Source organism: Copadichromis virginalis, linkage group LG16 (genome assembly GCF_057382275.1).
Source record: "Copadichromis virginalis isolate Kocher_CV1m ecotype Utaka linkage group LG16, C_Virginalis_male_GT1.1, whole genome shotgun sequence".
NCBI lineage: Eukaryota > Metazoa > Chordata > Actinopteri > Cichliformes > Cichlidae > Copadichromis > Copadichromis virginalis.
In genome coordinates this window covers 29,166,885-29,191,385 of record NC_140633.1, presented here as the reverse complement: position 1 = coordinate 29,191,385, position 24,501 = coordinate 29,166,885, and the positions used below count along the sequence as shown (strand labels likewise).

At 41.8% G+C, this 24,501-nt stretch overlaps 1 protein-coding gene across 3 annotated transcripts in view; it reads left to right on the top strand.

Moving 5' to 3' along the window:
- The first annotated feature begins 354 nt into the window (after positions 1-354).
- LOC146691028 (E3 ubiquitin-protein ligase SH3RF3-like) overlaps positions 355-24,501 on the top strand; it is a 114,713-nt gene continuing 90,566 nt past the window's right edge. For all 3 annotated transcript variants that reach the window (XM_085434316.1, XM_085434315.1, XM_085434317.1), the window contains exon 1: positions 355-1,164. In XM_085434316.1, coding sequence (XP_085290442.1) covers positions 745-1,164 — 420 coding nt within the window. In that variant the 5' untranslated portion in view covers positions 355-744. The remainder of the gene's footprint in view (positions 1,165-24,501) is intronic.

The window sequence follows — 24,501 nt, the reverse complement described above, 5'->3', positions numbered from 1 at the left end:
CATCACACAAAAAGACAGCATAGAGACTGAGATCAAGCCCGCGCCCTGTTGGTCGCATTTGAACAGAAAGGGGAACAAAATCGAGAAAAAGCGTCCAGGAATCAACTTTTGTATCTCTGGATGCTGCGAGCTGTGAGGATTTGGAGAATCAAAAACTAGGAATGAATTGTTTATGACGGGTATAAGAAGGTGAGATGACAAAGAACCTTTCGGCCTTTCAAGGAGCGATACCAGCTTCCTTCTTAACCAGTTGGAGTGAAGGTGTGAGGAGTGAGAGAGCGGGCTGCTGGTAATTACCGAGGGGGGCTGTGGAGCCGCCTGCATGCCTGTGGTGGTTCTGAGGTGTAAGGTCTCTCTCTCTCTCCCTCTCGCGCTCTCTCAGTCTTTATCAATCTGTCTTTGGTGCGTGAGCGCGCACCGCAATTGTGATCGGCGCGCGGATGATGATGATGAGAGCGTGACCTCACCGCTTTCCGCACAGCTGCTGGAGAGCGGGGGAGACACACGGAGAGCGGAGCGAACAACATAAACACGCCGAGGGAGACAGCGAGAGAGAGGCGCGGAACAGCGGAGAACATTCACAACTCAGCGGGGAACCGCTCGGCACGAGGGAACACCGTCGTCGTAGGGCGTCCGTGGACTGCTTCCCAGTCAGTCCGCCTCCCAGAATGTTCTGTGCCCCCGGTTCTTTTCTACGGTACACGAAACAGTCGCCGCGGCGTCCCCACGGACACTGAAGCCCAGATGCTCACCCTCTCCGCCGACATGGACGAGTCCTCGTCACTGCTGGATCTGCTGGAGTGTTCGGTGTGCCTGGAGCGCCTGGACACCACGGCTAAGGTGCTACCGTGCCAGCACACCTTCTGCCGCCGCTGCCTGGAGAACATTGTCAGCTCCCGGAACGAGCTCCGCTGCCCGGAGTGCCGCATCCTGGTGGACTGCGGGGTGGACGACCTGCCCGCTAACATCCTCCTGGTTCGCCTCCTGGATGGTATCAAGCAGCGGCCCCAGCGAGGAAGCGGAGGAGGAGGGGGAGTAGGAGCGGGAGGCAGGCAGTCCCTAGCCGGGGGCTCGCTGCAGGGGTACGCAGCCGGGATATCCGCCTCTCCTCCGGGCACAGCGATCAGGGAGCTTCCCGTGGCCACCAGGAGCTCTCCTGTTAAGGTTAGTCACTTTTCCCCCAATTGTGCACGATGTGGATGACGACACCTAACATCCAACACTTTCGAAAATACGTAATTTTGTAAAAAGTTAGTTGGTTTTCATTTTGCAATACGTAACGCACAACTTTAAGGTTGTTTGCACGGCACTCTGTACCGTACTGAGAAAAGTACGGGCGTTCTTTCTCACGCTTTTAATTACTGGAACTGTAGATCAGCGTGCTCATCATCCGCCTGCTCAGATATTCAGGTGCTGTGTAGTTAGATGCAAACATTCCAATTATATCCTGATTATATAAACTGTGATTTCATGCATCGGTCATACTTCTGGTCATGAGTTGAATGAAGGGAGGAAAAAAAACTTGGAATAAGACTCCAAGTCATGGAATACATTGATCGAGAGAATGAGAACATTTCTTTCCAATGTTCATAATATGTAACTGAATGGAAAAGGAGAAATGCGTTGCTGTGGTTTTCCCATACTGTTACAAAGACAGAGATGTGTAGTGACTCATTTATAATCTCTCTTGTGTTACCTAATTAAACTGAACTGAGTTTGCAAAGCAAGAGGGGAGGCAAACGTGAAGACAGATGGAAGAGGATGGGGTCACTGGTCAGTGTTACAGTTGCCATACTTCTGGTAATGTCCAGCCGCCCACAGGCTGCAGCATTCTGAGGTTTTATTACTCACACTCAATGGGAGTAGATCTGAGAGCTTTGTTTACTTCAGTGCAGCCAGCATTGTCTTATGGCTGTAACTTGTTAAAGAATATGTCAGTTAAGCAGTAAAATGTGAGACAATCTGCACTTAGCTGCAAAAATATTGACATTTTGCTGGAATTTTCACCTGGGGTCTAAAATCTGGAAAAGCTTATGGTTTGCGGTTTGATAGAAATGCTCAGGGTTTTTCTTTTTGTTTGTTTTTGTTGTTTTTGCTTTACTGAATTCAGAAGTACCAGAATTGTGTGGTTAAACATCCTGCAATTAAACAATTTAAATGTTTGTACAAATAGCTAAAGTGCTTTAAGATGTTTTTCAAGACTCGAATTTCAGTTGTAAACGCATACTGACAGTGAAATCAGAAAATTCAACAGCTAATGGAAAAGACTGGCTAAAAACCATAAATGTGGTAAGGTGTCAGAAGGATCTTTGAAAAATAATTTGCGACATGTTACAAAATTTATTGTGGACATATTGTGTGTGTGTGTGTTGGTTTTCTGATAAGAACAATGAGATTTCTTAGAGCTGGAGTTTCCGTCATGAATTTAGTGAGGACCTGAGTAAGAAAGATGGTAAATGGCCTGCATGTATAGCGCTTTACTCAGTCCTTAAGGACCCCAAAGCACTTCACACTACATTCAGTCATTCACCCATTCGTGATGGCAAGCTACATTGTAGCCACAGCTGCCCTGGGGCGCACTGACAGAGGCGAGGCTGTCGGACACTGGCGCCACCGGGCCCTCTGACCACCACCAGTAGGCAAACATGGGGTTAGTATCTTGCCCAAGGATATTTGGCATGCAGCCAGGAGGCAGCCTGGGATCAAACCACCGACCTTCTGATTAGTGGCTGACCTGCTCTGCCACCTGAGCTACAGCCACCCCAAATGCAGATGCAAAGAATGTTCAAGCAACTTAAAAACATTCCTGTCAGGTCTCACACCATATTCAGTGCTTGAGTTTTCTCACATTAGCTAGGCATTGTTTGAAGATGTGGAGCGCTTGAGGTGGTGAACAGAAATCCAGACCCTCAGTGACATTTCTGCCAGCACTTAAGCCTTTATTTCACTTTGCTTGTTAAACTATAAGGGGCCTACAGGCAATTTTGGAGCTTGGAACAGCAAAAGCGACATGTGGTGATATAAGCTCTCATATTTTTAATAGTTTTATACAGAAAGTGTAGAAAGGATATTGAACTGTTAGTTTTAAAAAAGTTTTTGGACAATTGCTCTGGAGCACAAAGTGACATCTTGATTTGCAGTTTGCACCGGAAATAATGGTATCCAGAAAATATTTTATATTTGCTGTATTTCTAATATTTAGGGTTGCTGTAGCTCAGGAGGTGACTTTACCTCCTGAGCTATGCTGGTTCAATGCACTGCCAATCCACCACCTGCTTCATCCCCAACCGGTTGCGGAAGGTGGCCGCCCCTCCCTGAGCCTGGTTCTGCCTGAGGTTTCTTCCTATTTAAAGGGAATTTTTCCTTCTCACTGTCGCCTAATGCTTGCTCAAAGAGGGTAGCTTGACTGTGGGGGGTTTCTCTCTATTATTGTAGGGTCTTTACCTTACAACCCCTTGAAGCTATTATTGTTGTTGTGATTATGCACTATATGAATAAAACAGATTTTGGAATTTAATTGAATTCGATCCCTGGCTGCTCCCGCCTGCATGCCGAAGTATCCTGGGTCTAGATGCTGAACTCCAAGTTGTTCTCTGATGTGTTCATTGGAGTGTGAATGCAAGATAGAAAGCACTAGAAAAAGTGCTTATATGAATAGGTGTGAATGGGTGAATGAGGGATGTTGTATAAAGCACTGTGAGTAGAAATAAGAACCATATAAGAACCAGTCCAGTTACCATTTACTTGTAAATATACATGATTTATTGAGTAATCAAGTAATCAGCAGATCACTTCAGCCGTACTAACATGGATTTCAGAAGCTGTTGTCCGAAGCAGCCACATACATGCACAGTGGACGCTTACTACTTAATTGTGGCCAGTCTGTGCTTGTTTTAGGGCCCCATGGGAGAGGACTCCACTGTGGACCAAGCTTTTATTGGTCAGTGAACACACAAACAGTCACCCGCTAGTACACGTGCACACACCTATAACCCATTAACGCCCCCCCGCAATCCCACTGCAGTCACTTTGTCCAAGTCTCATCCAGGCTCTCCTGGGACCAAGGCTTGGTGATGAAAGTGTGAATTAATCTCCTCTAACAGTGGTGTGTGTGTGTGTGTGCGTGTGCATTTGGATGCACACACCTCAACATATAAACAGCAGGGGTATCGCAAAAGGATTTAATTCTCTCTTTGAGTGACACACTTGTGCAGCACTACCTCACAAACACACATGGTCACAGAGGGAGTCAAACAGGTGAAACAGAGCACTCTACATCATGTATTTGGGGTTGTAGATTAGAATGAATGTGTTGCTATGGAAAAGGAAGAAGAGGCAGGCATGCTGAGTCAGCAGTGAGATCTGCAATTCCCCCGCTCTTTGTGCTCCTTGAGCCTCTGTTGCCGACTTCGTGCTTTGACCAGTTAAAGTCTATCAAGACCGATAAAGTCTATTTTGCCAATCAGAAAGAGAGATTACAATCCCCATCTATAACAGTGTCAAAAAATAGCTCTTTCACATTGTTTTTACAGGGATATTCAAACCTTTACAGCGTTATTTCCTCTGCTCAAACATTTTTTTGGGGGTCAAACATTCAATTGCTGTGTTGCTCTTAACTTGAAAGGAGAAATTTGGAGCCTATTTGCATTTTTAATACATCTTAAGTAGTCCCTCAGTCGTTGTGATGAACATCAGCTGTTGCATTTGTGTGCTCATTGTTTTTCTTTTTTTGTTTTGCTTTGAATAGCACAAGATTTTTATAGTAAATCAATTTTAGTATATTTAGTCTCTTTCAATCTTGGCAGCATGGTGTTGTTGTTCCCTCACAACAAAATCCACCTTTCTCTGTGTGTATGTTTCTCCTTGTGTCTGCATGGGTTCTCTCCAGGTGCTCTGGCTTTGTCCCGCAGTTCAAAGACATGTGGTTAGTGGGGTTAGATTAACTGGTGATTCTAAATTGCCCATACGTGTTAGTGGTTGTTGGTCTCTCTGTGCTGTGTGACAGACTGGTGACCTATTCAGGGTGTGCTCCGCCTTTTGCCCTATGGCAGCCAGGATCGGTTCCAGCTCCTCCCCTGAGACTTTGAATTGGATAAGCGGAAGAGAGTGGATCTCTGTCAATCAACTAAATTATGTTAAGTCTTATTAAAGCACAATAATACTCAGACTCAGTTATGGCACCTGTCTTTTATTATCAGTTCTCATACTGACTGCAGCGTTGTTCTCAATTTTCAGTTCTCTTGTTTTAGTCCTGTTTAGCATGTGTTTTAGCTAGATTTCCAGAAAATGTGTCACTGTATGTACGTTAAATTTCAGTCCAGTTGTAGATAGCCCAAAGGAAGCATGGTTGTACACTGATTAGCCCTGCCACATCATAGCAAGAGTGTTCCTGGTTTGAACCCACTGGGGCCATTCTGTGTAAAGTTTGTTATACAGAAAAAAAATCATTTATCAAGTTTTAGGTGTAAAACTAAAACCAATTTCTTGGGAAAATGGGGGGAAAAATGCCGGCATATTTATGGCACAGAGTGAATCAGATCTTATTTTTGAATGTGGTCAATGTCATTACAGAAACCTATTTGATACAGAGCCTTTTGCATTGGTTTGATCAGAAATGTCTTCACTTGCTAAGTCTGAAGAGAGACAAATAAGACGTCTGCACTCTGAAGCATTAGAATGCTATCATCAGGACCTGATGACACTGAAGGATGACTCGCACAGATTCATGAATTTTTAGTGGCTTTCTTCTGGCAGGTTGGCCTTGGTAGGAATATGTCCTTTTAGAGTGGATTGTTTTTTGAGAGTTAGGGGTTTATGGATTATTTGGGCTCTCTTTTATACTTCAGTGACTTACCCAGACTCCTGTTTGGTATTCAGTTCGTCTGCTCATCCATCTGTCAGTGATAGATTTTGTCTTAGAAGAGATTAATTTTTGGATCGCTATGCACAGTATAAAACATTCGAAGTTCTCAATCATTTTGATGTGATCACGAATCAAGAATATTCTTCGGAATTATATTCTGGTCATTTACAGATAATTATGATGTACCTGAGCATCAACAGTCAAAATTCAGAGCTAAACTGATCTATCAAATATCTGTTCAAGCAAACTGCTGCATATCGTCACACTGAAAGTAATTTGTTGGGCTGCCCCAGAATAGTTTCACTGTGATTTACCATGGACTGTCAAAGTCTCTAAGAGTATAAAGAAGGGTTCCTTCATTAGGTGATCGTGAGCATTGTCTAACCTATCAGTCCAAAATTGCTTGTAGCTGTTTAATTAGTTCAAGATCTGATAGCTGTGAAGATGATGCATTAATACTTTTCAAAGTGTTCAGTTACTTCTTGTACCCAACGGATGGAGGTATTGCCTTCTTGGAAGCTGCAAGATAGAAAAGTTGCATCTAAAGGATCACTCATAGCAACTTTTTAATTACTTGCAGTAACCATTCCCTTTGAGGGGACGAGTGGATCCGAATCATGCTAGCAAAATGCACTCAGAGGCACAACAGAGCCACGAGATGTCCTGCCTCTAGGGGTCAAAAGGTTCACGTCTTTCCTTTAATTTGTCACCCATCTGTAGCAGTCCAATTTTCATCAAAGCAATGTGTCACGAAGATCCCAGCCCTTGATCTTCTTCCTTACCTGTATTTACCTGGGGTTGCTATGGTGACACCTGGGGTTACCATGACAGTGCACTGCAGTAATGACGCCGCCTCCTTTCATCTCCAGAGTCAGATATTGCTTTGCCCTGTCATTCCCAGGGATTAGGTGGGGTTCCAAAAGGAAATAGTCTTTTACCAGTCCCTGTAATGATCCTTTGAACCTGTGTCCTTTGTATGATAGCACAGTAGAGACACACAAAGAAACACAATGCGTGCACACACAGGCACACACACACACACAAAGGTGTTTTCTTAATGTAAACGGTTTTTCTAACTTTAACTCTGGAACGCAGTTTTTTAACTAGAAAAACAATTTCCAAACAAGTCTTAAAACTCACTTAAAACTTACAAACTTAGAATCTGCTCACTCATTTGCACAATCACCACATTTCCTTCTCCCCAGCTGCATATACAAACGCACACGTTCTCATGCACACACGTGCATGCACATTTATTCAGTCGTTAGTGTTGCAAACTGCCGATCTCTGCAGCAAACAACGAGCTCCTCGTCATTACCTCCACATTATCCCCCCAACTTCATGAATACTGAACGAAGGCCTGGCACACACGCTACACAGCGATGTACACGCACACAGCCAAACAGATGCACACAAATCATCTTCGTGAGTATTATAGTATCGCTCTAGACACTCTCTTTTTCTGTGCTCGTAAATGTTTATGTCTGTGAGCGCGCGACCTTTTCAGCTCAGCTTGTTAGCACATACTCGCACAAACACATCTTTTCCCTCTGTGACTCTCTGCTTATTGCTTTTCATCTTCTGCTCACTTTTTCTGAAGTAAGAAGAATCAAATTAATTCAAATAAAGTCGCAAAATAAGGTTCCCATCCCCCACACACATGCAGGAAGTGCATTTAGCACTCTGGTTCTCCTCTGGCATCTATGGAATTATGCTGTTTTGTGGTGTGCTTGCACAAATGTGTGGTAGCTGCAGTATGCATATGGTCCCATGCTTATTTTTGTGTTTATCAGTTGAGCACAATGGGATTTTGAATGGTTTGCAATTAAGCAGCCCACAGAGTGTGTCCAGAATCTTGTAGTTTAAACCGTTTCCTTGCCAGAATGTGCTGTGGTATTGTTTCCTCCACAATTTTATTCTCGTCCGCCTAAAGTGGACCAGTGTTTATTTTTTGCTCTCCTTTAAAATACGGGGCAGAACCAAAACGACTCATTCACATTTTCAGTAGATTCATGGGAAATGTATTTATTTCTGCACTAGACAAAGAACAGAAACCTAACTTTAAATATACGCATTCTCCAAAAAAGTCATTTTTATTTCTTCTGGTGATTTAAAAAAATGTTGATCTTTGTATGGCTAGATATGTTTTGGTGTCATGTTTCTTTGGAAATATAAAACACCCAGAGTTTTAGAATCAAGTGCCACGGTTCTGCCAACAGTTCTAACCACTCAAAGAACGGACACAGTGGGGTGGCATCTTTAGATTCCCGTTGATATCTCATTTTGGCACATTACTGAATCTTATGGTCCCGTGGGTTGCAGGGTGAGAACCCCTGTGGTTGAAATCCAGTGGATGTTCAATCAGATTGGGACCTGGGGAGACTGGGGGCCAGATCAACACCTTGGATTCATGCTGTGTTCGCTGAGCTGGTTATGACCTTAATCCAAGTGAGGGTGTTCTTTGTCTGCAAAAATGTTTAGGTGGGTGGTATGTGTCAAAGAAACATCCTCATGAATGCCAGAAGCCAAGATTTCCCTGCAGGATATGGTATTGTAACAAGGTGATCAATGTTACCCTTTTCCCCCTGTCAGTGGTTTTATTGTTCTTGCTTACTGGTGGGAGACAGCTTTGCCTATAATAATATATTTTGCAGTACCAATTCCTGTTTTGTACAACTTTATTATATAGTGTCTATATTGTGCTAAATCTGTGAAATTCTATATCATATTGCACCCTACCATCATCTAACTAGTATAGATATGGAGAAAGGTGGATCAAATAATGTTCCAATGGATAGAAGCAGTGTGACAGAAGAGGGCAGCTTCCAGCCTGGGAGATGTGTTTAGTTTTGGGGGTTGATGTATAACGGGTGTTAAGGGCTAAACATGCTTTTGGAGCTTGACTGCTATTCCCACGAGTGTAGCCAGTTACACACACACACACACACACACACACACACACACACACACACACACACACACACACACACACACACACACGCACACATACACACACACACACATTGGGTTAAGGGTTAACCCCCTCACTACTGCTCCTTTTGTTACTATGGAGATAAGGGTGAGAAGTCACTGGCCACTAGTCAAGCCATTATATTTTAGATGGAAGATTGACACCTTATTATCTAGATCCAATTAACATTTAAATTTATTCTAGGACATTGCATTTTAGACAGATTTTTTAAAACTGTAATTATTAAAAACGAAATCAGATTAAAGTTTCCCTGTGAACATTTTTCAAGGAAAGTGAAAACAATGTTGCATAACTCTGGATCTTTCTAATTTGTCATTACAGAACGCCTCGCAGAAATATCTCAATCAGTTTTTTCTCCTACGGTTCAACCACAATCAATTTTTTTCTTTCATTAAATCATTGCATAGCTGTCAAAGTCTGGTCCCAGTGAAAGGAATTGTGTAAGCTACTGTTTTCATCTGTGAGGTTTTACATATTACAACAGCTAATGGTTGCATTAAAACACAGGAATAATGAATAGAAAATGTGCTTTAGAGAACCTAAATTATTAACCTTAATTTAATTTTAGTTTAATAATTGTAAAAATTATACATGCATGCTGTTTTTTTTAAAATAACATAAAAAAACCTTATATAGCCCCTGCATTTTCGCTGAATTAGACATGCTTTTTCTTCATTCAAAGTTATTAGACACAATTGAAGCCCCCACTCTGTCACTCTCTTGAATATACACGTACATCTTAAGTAAATTTTTAAAAAAAGGAAAAAAACGGAACATATAAAATGTGAACAGCAGGTAAGGTAGCGATTAGCAAAACATGGCAGATGACAGAGTTAAGGAAGTTTTATATACTTATAAAACTTCCTTAACTCTGGGGCGATCGTGGCTCAAGAGTTGGGAATTTGCCTTGTAATTGCAAGGTTGCCGTTTCGAGCCCCGGCTTGGACAGTCTCGGTCGTTGTGTCCTTGGGCGAGACACTTCACCCGTTGCCTACTGGTGGTGGTCAGAGGGCCCGGTGGCGCCAGTGTCCGGCAGCCTCGCCTCTGTCAGTGCGCCCCAGGGTGGCTGTGGCTACAATGTAGCTTGCCATCACCAGTGTGTGAATGTGTGCGTGAATGGATGGATGACTGGATGTGTAAAGCGCTTTGGGGTCCTTAGGGACTAGTAAAGTGCTATACAAATACAGGCCATTTACCATATTTTTTGGCTGAAAGTGTCATTGTGCCCCAAAATTCCCTATACTGTTATAATGACTAGTACAGTGAGGTACTGAAAACCATCCTGGTATCTAATCCCCAAATTGGTGCTTATCTCAAGGTTGTTTAGGGGTTGAATAAGTGAAGAAATTTGCTTTGGAAAAGTGCTCCAAGTAACAGTTTGTGACTTGTAGCACGTTTTCCTTTGGTGCTGACTCCTTTAACAGCCTGCTATGTAATGTGTGTATGTCTGTTGTAATATCAGATAAGGTTCCACTACTGATGTGCTTGAAGAAGTAGAACGGTTCTCTTGGGGGAAGAGAATCGTGGAAACACGCAGTGGTTTCTTCAGGTGTCAGACGCTGCATGGGTGCGTGTGTGCGTGAGCGCTTGCGCTTGTATGCCTAAGTGTAAATATGTTTCAGTTCCTTCCTGTCTTATTGCAAAAATGCCTCCTCTATCCTCCTCTGCCACCCCTCCTCCTTCTCCTCATCTTTCTCTGTAATGGAGAGATGTTGAAATGCACCCACCACCCACTTTAGATTTGGCAGGAAACAGAGTATTGGCTGGAGTAGAGAAGACACATCAGAGCGCACACACATACACACATACATGCAGACACATTTGAACAGAATTTGGAAACATGGCAGTGAATACAGGTCTTCCTTTTTATCGACCTGCTGTTCATTTTCACAGCTCTTGACTTCAGTTCATCACCAGTTGTGTGGAAATTATTCCTTCCTTTCTTTAAAAATATTCTCAGGAGCTGTTGATGTTCCTAGTTTAATGTGTAAACAATTTCCAGATTTTTACTATAAACTTTACTTTTTCTGTCTGTAAAATTAGGCAGGAAAAAAAACAGCTTTAAATGTGTGTTTGTTTGTTTTTTAAATCCATGAATCGGTGTTGCTGATGTCAACCCTAGTTTTGGTTTTTCCTGACATCAGTATAATTTCTGGTTGACCAGACAGACGTAACTGAATAAAACGATCATTTTTTGGGCGATATTAATGAATGGACTACATTTATAAATAGACTTTGCCAGTGTCACTCACTGTTGGTACTGCAGGGGAGCGAAAGAAAGGCGCTGGGGCAAAGTGCTCACTGTGCATAAACAGATTCTTTTGATTGAATTAAAATGTTAAATGGGAAACAGGTGCAGGAATTTATTTTAACAAGTTCAAATATACATGGCAATACAATATGTACGGCAAAAACAGAGTTTGTACAATTTTAATGAGCTTGAAAGTCAATATTTGGTATGATCACCTTTGCTCTGCAACACTTGTCAGTTCTTTAAGTAGTCTTCAGGAATAGTTCTCCAGATTTGTTGAAGAACATTTAAAGCTCCTCTTTAGATGATGGCTACCTTTTGTTCGCTTCCCACACTGCTTCAATAATGTTGATGGCCAGGCCATAGGGAGACCGATCCATGACTGATTGTGTTCCACTGTGTGTGTTTTATTTTTTCCAGGTATGCTTTTAGTGCAGTGCCAGTGTTTAGGATCAATGTCATGCTGAAAATCGAAGCTGTTGTTAATCAGATGCTTTCCAGATGGTATTGTATGGTGGGTCAAACTGCCATGGTGCATTTCTCCGTTCATAATTCCATCAATTTTGACAAGATCCCAAACACCACTGGCTGAAACGCAGCCCTAAAGCGTGGCAGAGGGTTTGCACAGATGGCTGTAGAAACTGACTGTTGTACCTCTCTCCTCACTTCCTCAACACATATTGACAGTGACCAAAAATTTCATCTTTTCATGTGTATTTTGGAACACTTTTCTCCCTGTTGAATGGTGACTGTCAAGAAGCCAGTCTCGGCAATCACCATTCCACTGAGATCATTTGTGATAAGTCGTTCGCAAACAGCAGATTGATCAACTGAACCACCAGATGCATCTCTCAGGGCCAGTGTCAGGATTTTGTTGGATTCCCCCCCCCCTATTTTTAAGGTCAGGACTTTCAAGTTCTGCTGAGATATTTTTATTGGCTTCCCACTGCTTTGTCCTCTACTTGTCTATTTTACACCACACACCATGATGAGAAACGACTCGTTTTCATCTAATAGCTCTTTGGGAATCACCTTGTTGGTGGAAAAATAGAATTTTATGCCTGTCAAACTGTTTTATATTTGGCATTTTTCATAGATTAACTTAAAGAAGTCAGAGTAACTGATGTGTTTTTACAACAGGCTGCTAGTAACAAAGTGCCTAAACAGTTAATTGATTCTTTGATAAGTTGTCTATTAGGTGCAGGTTCATCCTTTGACCTAGGTGCCTTTTTTATGCTTCAATGATTCATAGGTTAGTGTTAAGTGGTGCAGCAGAAAAAGAATAGATTTGTGAGTAGGTGGTAACTGAGTAAGGAAAGTAAGGAAATTATTGTCACACTTTGGTAATTAAATGAAGAGAAAATTATAAACAGTGCCCTTTTTTACTCAGTGTACTTTCTGAAATATTTCAGGTAGACTTTTCCACAGTTTGAAAGTTGTGAACTATATCCAGTCTTTAAAAAGTTAATGTATGGAGACAAAAACACCAGTGCAAAATAAAGTGAACTCTGTTTCGTTTACACATGAAGTATTAAAGTGTGAATATTTTATGCTAAAATCAGCGTTGAATCCTTAATAAATCACAAAGTGTAATAGCACAGCTGTTAAAATATTCTGAATATGGTGTCAGACTCAGAAAACCATGAATATATAAAGATCTATAATAAAATAGAATAGAATAGAATATTCCTGTAGGGGCTACAGGAATACTGAGTTCTAATTTATTTTTTTCCTGTGTGTGAATGAATGTGCATCTGCATGCATATAAAATTTTGGGGTCATATAAAAGCATTGCCGGTTATTTCAGGACACTGATCCTCAGTGTTCATGGCTACAGTACAGCTGTGATCAGCTTTCCACTCTGACGTCTGTGTCCAAACATCTACTCCTGGCTCTGTCTTTGAGTCTGTGTGTGTGTGTGTGTGTGTGTGTGCATAAATACTATGTGTGCGTATTTGAATTGGCATATGCATACGTGTGTGGTGTTTGGTGTTGGTTTGTGTGCGTACTTACAGTAAAGAAATTGCTATGTGTATGTATGTGTGTTTCCTGGCTGCTTTATGTTTATAAGTAGGTTTGCTCAAACTTTTGTTGGTGCCTGTGTGCTTAGAAGTTCAGAAACCCGTCATGGTAGTGTGTTAGAGGGGAAGGGTGTGTATCTGGGGGTGGGGGGTTAAAGCTGGAAGAAAAGCATGAAAGCCTAGTGGCAGTTATGTTGTGAATTTTTGGCTTTGGGTCTGGTGTGTTGTGTGTGTGTGTTTGTGTGTGTGTGTGTGTGTGTGTATGTGTAAGAAGGATCTGGCAGTTTTCTCCCTTCGGGACAGGGATTATGTAAGCACAGAGAAGTAAGGTCAAATACCATCGTTTTTTTCCAGCTGTGTAGACTGGGAACAATGGAAACAATGGTAGACACAATAAACATAAAACCCTACAGGTCACTGCCACTTTGCTCTTTATCAGATATTTTATGGCTTTACATAGGGCTTATTTTAAGAAACAGAAATTGAAGTAAAGAGGAAGAGGGAGAAGATTAGAAGTATCAACAGAGACATTACTCTTGCAACATGCACAGACCAGTCTTACAAATTTTATCTCTTCATAAAAAAGGAGGGCGGGTTTGTTGTTTAGCAAAATCTCTTGGTCTGTGCTTATAATAGTGAACGTTTCTTTGACATTTCGTCCTCCAGATACAGACATTTTATTATATTGTGTGAAATCACAATTTCAAGGTATCACCAGTGTAAGTTTTTCTCTGATAAGGCTAGTCTGAAGAAACTTGTCCTGAGTGATAGCCATTATTGCATACTTAAATATAATCATGATATTAGGGAGGCCAATAGTTTTAGAAACATGTGGAATCAGTGTTCATTGAAGGTCATTGAAGTTATTATAGTGGTGGGTATTACACAGGCCTAGAGACCAGTTAGAGAACATCTGGAAACCACTGGTCACTAGAGGAAAATGAGTATTCTGCAATCAGTTGCTAGAGGCTTCTGGCTGATACTTGGTGAAATCAGTCACAAAACTGATGCTGGACCAAAAACCTCCTTGTGATTGCTTTGGTTGCAAGGAGATTGCTGTGGTAGCCCATCATTTGCATGAAAGATGCAGACTTGTCTGCAAACACTCATCATTGTACTCTCTGAGGTTTAGTGAAACTTGAAGAAGTGCAACCTAAACCAGAAACAAAGACATTCGAGGTAGAAGTTGTGCCTTACTGCTGCAACCAACACATTTCGAAAGGTGGTCACCCTTCCTGTTCTTTTTTTTTTCCAGAGTTTGATTGCACTTAGCAAGCAGTCCTCTGGCATTTGCTGTCAGATCAACATCTGCAATGTAAACTATGGGCGACTATGCAGCACTGTGTACTAGGGATGGGTACCGGTAGTAACCAGACCGAAAAGCAGCGCACATTTCAGTGCTTTCTTTCGGTGCTTTTTTTTTCCTGAGATGTCATACACTTTGGATTCCAGCCAATCATTTTACCTTTGCAAGCGTAGTAGGCGGGCCCAGGTACGTACATTCTTTTAGAGCAGAGCTACAGATTAAAAATGCCCTAAGCGAAGCGGTCAAAGTCTGGCTGTACTTCACAGCAAAAGATGCAAACTCAGCAGCCTGTAACAAGTGCTTTAAGCTGATACTGTGCAAAGGAGGTAACAGCTCGAATCTGATGAAACACCTGGCGACGCATAGCGTTTTGTTAAAAGCCCAAAAACCCGAGGACGAGAGTCCTGGCCCCTAGCCCTGCCAGTGTAGCAGAAATGATGACGGATGATGATGGCAGCAGCAGCCGTTCTTCTCTGCGTGAGTAGCTTAATGTTGTTCGTGTGTAATTTACGTTGAGTAGGCTAACCACGTTATTACATTAATGCATAATAAGGTGAACTATCAAACACCGTCGTAGTTACATGCGGCTGTCTTCTTGTTTGATGGCAGGTACTCCCTTCACTCTGGCCAAAAAGGCTAAAATGACCAAAGAAAAAGTGGAAAACAGCAAAACATGAGAGGTTTTTGGACAAAGTTTGTTTTTTTCCATTGATTAAGCACTGCTTCCAGCCAAGAGTGATGCCATAAATCCCCCATAGCTGCAGAAAAGGCTAACATTGTTATCTTTTTACAAAAAACAGCTGAACATGAGAGGTTTTTGGACCAATTTTGTGTTTTCCATTCTTTAAGCACCGGTTCGAGCACCGTTTAAGCACCGGCACCGTTTCAAAAGTACCGATTTGGCACCGGTATCGGATAAAACCTAAACGATACCCATCCCTACTGTGTACTAGGGCTGGGCAAAACTATTATTTTCCTAATCGATGAATCTAGCAATTAATTTTTCGATGCATCAATGAATCTAATGATGAATTTTTCAATCCGATTCTATTTTGATTTGATTCGATTATTGATTATTTCCCCATTATTTGACTTGTATAGGGTTTGTCCTTTGCAGAAGTTGCTCCTGGATGCCGTCATTTGAGGTGCTGGTGCATAGCCATCATAGTCATTTCCACCTTACAAAGCCGGCAAACAACTGAATCACTTCCTTTTCTGTTAAAATATCCCCAGACTGTAGAACTGCGTGTTCGGGTGGAGTGATTTAAGTCGACTGCAGCTGCCTCACTAATGTTGCTGCTACTCGCTGCTGCCATGTCTGTTTTGAAAGTGACGATGCATCGATGCACATTTTTTTATGTTGACGTATTTTACGTGTCGACGTAATCGATTACGTCGCCGCGTCGTCCCAGCCCTACTGTGTACCTATTTCTGTACACTAGTTCAGACAAGCGACTGCCATCAACCTCCAAAAAACACTTACTAAACAGTTGCGAAACACACGTTTCCTGAAGTGACCAAGGGGGTGTTATGATCATCGACTGACCTGTAGGCCTGTGCAAATGGGTTTTAGCAACTGATTTCACATGGACTTCCAGCAACTGCCAGTATCACTTGCAAACCCCTGTTGGGGAATATACATCGTCTCCTAGCAGCCACTACTTACCAGTTAGTCGCAGACCACTCTTTAGGCCTGTGTGACTGTGCATTACTAAGACACATTGGCACAAATGATCGACACACAAACACCTGCTAGATTGCACTAAAATATGATCAGTAGGGCTTGAACAGCCTGCCATTATTTTGGGGATTTGGAGCTTTGAAAGCAATAAGCACTACATATTGAAAGGGGAATATCTCCTGCAGTGGTTTTGCTCTGTTTCTTCGCTACATTAACATGTATGACAATCAAGAAGAGAGATTGTAAGAAACAAAAAAAGACATTGTTATTCACTGTCTTCGCTTCTCTGTCACTCTACTCTTGAACAGAGCAGACACAGAATGAAAGCTGTGCCTCTCCCATAGAGAATAAGAACTTACTGTGAAGCAGTCCTGTCCTCACATTTTTCATTAGAACATATTGAAAATAAAAAGAGGTGCACAGGTTTGCGAAGTCTAGTGACAATCATTAAGCTTCCAACAATGAACTGTAGCGTGGTGCGAGATACGTCAAATTGCCAACTCGTTTATATTTTCAAATGAAAAAAGAATCAGCTAAACTAACATCAGAATCCCTAAACTGAAAACTGAATACCTAACAGGTGAACAAATATACAGAGAGATTCATTTTCAGTGCTCAGTGTTGGTCTCCTGCCTGCTGAAACTATTAGTGAAACACATCATAATGGAAATAACCCCCCTGGTGACCTGTCCAGAGTGTCCCCAGTCTTTTGCCCAATAAAAACTGGGGAAGGTTCCAGCGTCCTCATGACCCTGAATTCGATAAGCAGTTAAGAAGATAGATGGATGGAAATAACCACCACATCTCATCTAAATTTATGATCTTAACCTTAATATCCATCCAACGAGCCTTGGCACTTACCTGTGTGGAACACCCCATGCAAATCAAGTATATCTGATTTAATGAAACGAGTGTGCAGGTAAATAGGTGAGAAAACATACTGTAAGCAAATAAAAATAAAACGACTCCTAAATTAAGTTTAAACCACTATTTCATTTCACTAAGGCAGCCAACCGCATTAACAGTGTCCATATTTTTTCAAGATGAGACGCACAGAGACTCACTAGGAAAACAATACTAGCCTCGCTGTCACGGCTGCTAACAGGAGAAGGTGCTGGATCTATTCTGCCATCTGCTATCTCTTCAAGTAACTGCGACAAATGTTGACACTCTTTAAACTCAAAGTTTAAAGAGTGTTCTGTCTGAATGCTAATGCCCTCTGTGTCTCACTCTGCCACTGTGCATCACTGTCATCTTACACGGTTTCATTTTCCCCTCTTTCTGCATTCTCTCTTTCATTACTCTAATCTCTGCCTTTGACCGATGTTTGTCCACTCGTAGAGGGACTTTCACAGAATGATTGCAGCCACTTCTCCACTCAGCTCTTCATTTATTCTCTTCATCCCTCCTCAGACAGTTGGCCGAAATCCAAGTTCATCTTACGCTGCCTTTGCCCAGTCCTGCCAGCTCTATTAAAACACCACAGGTCATCTTGCTGTTCTCTGGCACCAACTGTACATCGCTGCCATCAGGAAATCGCATAAAATGTACAGTAAACAGACTTTTGTGTTAACTGAGTAAAGCAGCCTTGTAGCTTGTCCATTTTGTGTTGAAAGTTTGAGAATGTGTGGTGCAATATGATTAAGATTAAGCCCTTTTTACACACATGTAATATCATCACTTGCGGGAAAGCTAACAGTGTATCTGTGGCACTTGCTTTTGACCTTCATCATCTTTTAAAGTAAACATGTGTGACAGTTTGTTAAAATTGGCTTTAGATACATTTGTTTCTTCTTTTTTACTGCCGTGATGACTGTGATTAGAAGCTGTGACACATATTTTTCTAATTTCCTGTTTAACACAGCATTGAAATTTGATAGTGCAGCAGCCTGAGAAGTTAGGAGTTCTTTGTTGGGCACAAAAAATCTCAGAGTTTGGGAAGACTAAAACTTCTTAGTCACATGATAGTACGGAAGATCGTAGTAAGTGTATAGTAAGTGAAAGTTTAAAGAATCAAATAGCTGCTTGGCCAGAGTAATTAATAAAGAAGCTATGCTCTGCTACTTAAACATGTATGGATTGCTTTAGATACTCATGTGGCAGGGCTGTGCCAGAAAGGTTGCTGGACTCGGTGGGTTATGCGTGTGTATGCTGAGGTGCAGGTTATTATTTCAACTTAATGTTGCACTTGATATCGACTTACTATAAAGCTAATTGCTAGTTGTGTGGCAGCTCAGACAGAACAGCGGCGATGCGTTAGTGCAGCTCTGCACATGGCGAGACACAGAGAGAAAAAAGGAGTTTCTTACTTTTTAAGCTCTCTTTTTTTAACTTTTCATAGGTTTTTCATAGGAGGAGCAGTAGGGTAATAATCAGAATCAGCTTTTTGGCCAAGTATGTGTACGTATACAAGGAATCGGGCTCCGGTGCAGTACAGACTATACAGAAAATAACAAACTTAAAAATTCAGGCAAGTATTTTTGTGTGTAATGGTGCAAAGATGCAGGAATAATTATGGAATAAATAATGGATGAATAACTGGTTATTACATACACACGAGGACTTTCCAGTTCTTAACAAATGTATTAGACCACCTGTCATAAAAACAAGGGAAAAACAATTATTTGAGAAATCTGTCAACGAGCCAACACACACTCTGGACTTCTGTAAGACGTCAGAAATATATCAAGCCTAATATTCCACCACAATGAAACCTATTTTTTTCTGTTCACAAGTAAATAGCTATAATTTGGTATGTTAATCAAAAAATAATAACAGGCTTCATTATTTTCTTTGCTTTTTTGGAAAACTGTAAATTTGACAATTTATCAGTGAAAAAAATTATATCATTTCTTTGAAACAGCTTGAACATAATAGTGGATTAACCATTACAGAAGCATAAAAAAATGTTTTTGGTACTCAGTGCTACAGAAAAATGAGGGCAGCCGTGGCACAAACTTTGCATTTGCATGAGGGTCTTGCTTTTAATTCAGTGGCAGATATGGTAGATAAGTACAGACACTATGTGAGTGATTTAAGTGTTCATCAAAGTGATGGCTTGTCGAAACTGTACAGATGTCTTGTTGGTTTGATGTACAGAAATCTGTAGTGTCTCTCCAGGGTGTGATTAGCAAACTTACACTACGACGAAATTATCAAACTTAATGGTTGTCGCTTTTGCCTCAAAATTAGAAATAAACAAACAAATAAAATACTTGGTGCACTAGGGCTGTTCGATATAACGATATATATCGGATGACGATATAAAAACGTCTATCGTTTCATTTTACGCTATCGTTTGTTTCGTGGTGAAATAAACTACGGCAATATTTTTTCATTATTTTGATGGTCACTGTAGTGGCTATATTAATTTCTTAAAGTTCTCTCTTTCTCTTATATTTAATATAACCACACTACAGACAGACAAGCTTTTGTTTTTATGCGTTGTCGTTAGCAACAACGACGGTAAAACCACCGCGTGTCCGCTTGTTCCACATAAACCTTTCACAATAAAGCTCAAGATCCTGTTGAGACTTTTCAAAATAAACTGAATCACGTGAAAGATGCAGAGTGTTTACTGATGAGAATTAAAAAAGAGCCGCCAGGTGCTAAAAAATAAACCTTAGACTCAAACGTTAGAACAGGCTTTTCCCCGCAGCACGGCGTGTAATAAATACTCACAAAGAAAACAGCGGCCGTTACAACCTATGTCTAAAAATGTATAGTTTCATGCATCAGTTAAAACACTGGACTCCAGGTACACGACGCCCAGCTGGAAACACTTCCCGCAAGTCGAACTGCCCGAGATTCACAGAATTTACAGAAAATGTTACATTTTTGTGATTTATATCGTTATCGGGACGATAGATGTCTTAATATTGGGATATGAGATTTTGGTCATATCGCACAGCCCTATGGTCCACTGACCTGACAGGGGGTCAGGCTCAGATTTAAAGCCTTTACCTCAAAGAATAGAAGATTTTCTCTACCCCCACCTTAGGCTTTGATTAAGTGGTTGCCATAAGAATTAAGTTGAGGCAATATTGTGTTCTATCAAAGCTGCTAAACATTTACATATAATCATGCAAAGCCAAATCAGTCAGACACACTGAGAACCTTTAGAATGAAATCTTTTTCTCACAGGAAGTGACAAATTAAACGTCTTTCACACTGGAGAACTTCCAATTTGAAATCACTTAATGCACAGAATCCAGGGCAATAAATTTTCTGACAACCATTTTAACCAAGCTATAAAAATACGTTAGTCACACACCATCCTGAAGCAGCCTAGTGTACCTTCATGCCCTAATTCCACCAGGATGCCAGCATGTCCCAGAACTTTTTTTCTCAGGCAATCAACACTAAAACTAGGCTGAAACGGAGAGCTGTGATGAGCAGATATTTTATGTGGATCATCATAGTTTCTTTTTTTCAGTCTTCAAAGAGACTGGCGATGGTTGTGATGGCAGCATTAATCAACTGGGTAGAAATGTGTTGGAGAGCCACAGGAGATTCTGGCTCTGTAGCAAAACTGGGGCAGTGTCAGACCCTGCAGCCATGGCTTTCCCTTTTCCTCTCTGAAAGCGCATTCTTTCATACATTAACCCCATTTCTGCCTTTATCAACACACACCACATTTCTGTCTCACGCTCATTTATGCCTCTTCTTCTTTTTCCCCCAGTCTTCCCAGTACCCAGGTCAGGTTCATCGCGCTGCTTGGTAACAGCACTGTTGTTAAAGTGATATATAATTGTGGGTAAGGTTGGCAGGTCCTTTGGAATGGATTAAAAATCAATGGATGTCGGTGCCATGCTTTATGAAGATGGTAACCTACAACCGCAAAAGCTGCTTTGAGACCAGTTTTACAAGCTTTTAGTTGGATCATTACACAGTTGGAGACACTTGAAATACAATAAAGAATTATAACAGCGCCATACAAAATATGATGAAGTAATACTTATAGTTTGCTTATATAGTGATTACACAATAAAACATTTATTAACATTATTGCGGGACATTTATACACATTGCCAAATGTTTCTTCAACCTAAATCAGATTGTGGTCAGTGACTCAGCCAGACGTCAAAACTGCCAGCCCTCATCTGTAACTTTATGAGTCTGTTTTGTGTTATTTTGGTGAGTGAATTAAGCTTTAGAAAGTATAGAGTTGACAAACGTAATTGCAGAAGAAGAATGTGTTGTTATCGAAGTGTGGTTGTAGCAGTATTCCAAGGGGCGCATACTTGAGATCTTTTTTTTTTTTTTCATTCCTGCAGTTTGCATACCACGTGGAGGCTTTACCTTTTAGCTGAAGGGAGCAGTGTTCTTCAAAATCAGTTAGGCAGTCCTGAGCCTCATATAATACCTGACTGTGCACACACAAACCTCTGTTTCATTGCACCAATTAAACTGTCTGGTTAGATTTCACTTTTCAGCAAAGTAAAGCGGTTTATGCACCAAATATCATCAAGCCGCCAAAAAATACTTCAATTACTTTCATTCAGTGCCACCAGGGTATTCGGTGCCTGATGCAGTGTTTGGATGATTGCCAGAGATATTAAACTATAAGTTTCAAAATAATGAGACTGAAAAGAACGGTGTGTGTGTTAATAAAAACGTATCATAAATAATGTTTTAATTATGTAACAGATGTGCAAATTTACTCATCGTTATCTTGTTTCTGTTTTTATGCAGCTAACGTAATAATGCATCCAGAAATAGTCAACCTTGGTAACCATATAAGGTAAAAGTTAAGATAATAGGAAAAATAACAGCCTTTTATTTAAAATATATTTGTATTTTTTCTGTATTGTTGATTTGTTGTGTTGCGGTGGAAATAAATGCAGTGATTTACTGAAACCTTCAAACATACAGGGAGATAAAGTATATATAAAGCAAAAACAAGAAACTGTCTGAGGCAAGCTTTTTGTAATTTCTTTAAGTATTTTTTAGGAATAATTATCCAGGCTTCTTGGAGGACATTCCAAAGCTCTTCTCTGGCTGTATTTTCTTATTTTCTCTCTCAAGACGATCCTAAACCGCTTCAATAATGCTGAGGTCCAGGCTCTGGGTAGGCCAATCCATCACTATGTGTTTTTCAATCCAAGTATACTTCTACTGCATAAGCGCTTGCCAATCAGGTGCTTCTATTAAGCTTGCCACATCTTCGTTTGTCCTCTACGTGTCCAATTTTTGAATATTTTTAGAGAATGTGCTAAACGCCATTCTATGATATTCCAGAAAAAACATACTATTTTGTGCCTGTCAAAATGTCTTTTGTGGATTCAGCTAATGAGCTAATTACTAATGGGAACATTTTGTTATGTATAGACACAACACTGGTTAGATGCCTTTTTTATGCTTGAATGATTAATAGACCAGTGTTATGTGGCTTAACAAAAAACTAAAAAAAATGATGAAAATGATCAGATACTGAAAAGACTGGAAAAAAAATTGAAGGAAAAAATACAAGTGCAGCTTCTTGGAAGGAAAATATAAAGAAATGAGGGGACTTTTGCACAGTGCTATATATTTATTTATTCATTTATTTTTGTTACATCACAGTTTTACTAGGAACTGCAGATCTGGTTATTGTATGGATTGCTGTAAATTGTTGTAAATCACAATGACCTCTGGATAGTGGAGACGCAATTTGTCCCTGCCAGCATATTTGCACTGTTCTGTATTTCATCTTGCAACACTGCACTTCCTGGCCAAGTTTCCTTTCAGGAGAAACTCTCCTGCACTTTCCATCAGCAGACTCTCAGTACATCGTGATGGGAGAGTACAGCTTTTAGAGGGGAAGAGAAGAGCTGATGTAACTGGTATAATGACTCACGCTGGTAATATGTGATAATGCCAGCTTGTTTTCTCACCCTTCACACCTGCACGGTGACAGACTTCAAAAAGTTCTGAGCTTCAACTGCACTTAATAACAGTTCCTTACATAAAGTTTGTGTCATGGCTGCACAGCAGTCGTGTGGTGAATTGAGAAAAGGATCCAAGATGCAGGCACTGACTGGGGTGCGAGTGAAAATTTGCAGAGGTGATAAAGTGACAAAACAGGAAGAGCAGAGCGGGGAGTAAACAAACCTAAACTGGGAAAACTAAAGAACAAAACTTAAACCAGACACTCACGGGAGGAGGAGCGAAATGCACAAAGAGAGATGGCAGAGAGACGCAGAATGAATACCAGGTAACAGAATAATGCAGACTGACATGGAGTTAAACAGACGACGCGACAGAGAGCACAGGAAAACACAGGGCTTAAATACACGGGGAGTAATCAGGGAATGGGCCACAGGAGGGAGACACAGCTGGGAGCAATAAGGCTAACGAGACAGGGGAGAGGTAAAACTGAACACACTGACATGAGACATGAACTTTCAGAATAAAACAGGAAACTAACAGACACAGAGAACCAGACCGGACACTGAACTTGACAGGCAGACTCATGAGCAGACACAATAACACCATGGACAGACAGAGGGAACACCGAGAAGTGGAAGCAGGCAGGCAAAGAACAGAAACCTAACAAATGGCAAAATCACAACAGAATACACACTCTGAATGAACAAAAGCATAAGGAACACAAAACACTGAGTCCTCAGACTCAGGACCATGACAGTACCCCCCCCCCTCAAGGGCTGGCACCAGACAGCCCAACAGAAACACAAAAACGGACCAAAGCCAAAAAAAACCCCCACGAACCAAAAAACAGAAAATGACCCGACCAGGGCGGGCGGTGGGGGTCCAGGACGGAGGGACATAGTCCGAAAAGGCCCAGACGGACAAGGTCAGGGGGCCGACCCGGAGGCCAAAACAGTTCAGTTCCGGGGGCCGACCGCGTGAAAGGCAGCAGCAGTGGGGCAGGTCCGGAGGCTGGCCACGCAGTAGGCAGTGGTGTGGAAACAGTTCTGGGGGCCGACCGTGCAGACGGCAACAGCGGCGTGGAAACAGCTCTGGGGGCCGACCGTGCGGACGGCAACAGCGGTGTGGAAACAAGTCCGGAGGCCGGCCACGTGGAAGGTAGTGGCGGCGTTCAGGAGGGCGTTCAGGAGGGCGTCCACAGTGGCGGAGATGCCCAACAAGCGGCCTGGCAGATGACCGACGATGTGGAGGTGGTAGTAGGGGACCTGAAGGCTGCGTGGCCCCTGCAGCCCCAGGCGAAGCGGAGGCTGGACCAGACGAGGCGGAGGCGGAGGCTGGACCAGACGAAGCTGATGAGGCTGAAGCAGAAGCTGGACCAGGCGAGGCTGATGAGTATGCTGGAGCCGGACCAGGCGAGGCTGATGAGTATGCTGGAGCCGGACCAGGCGAGGCTGATGAGTATGCTGGAGCCGGACCAGGCGATGCTGATGAGGAGGCTGGAGCCGGACCAGACGATG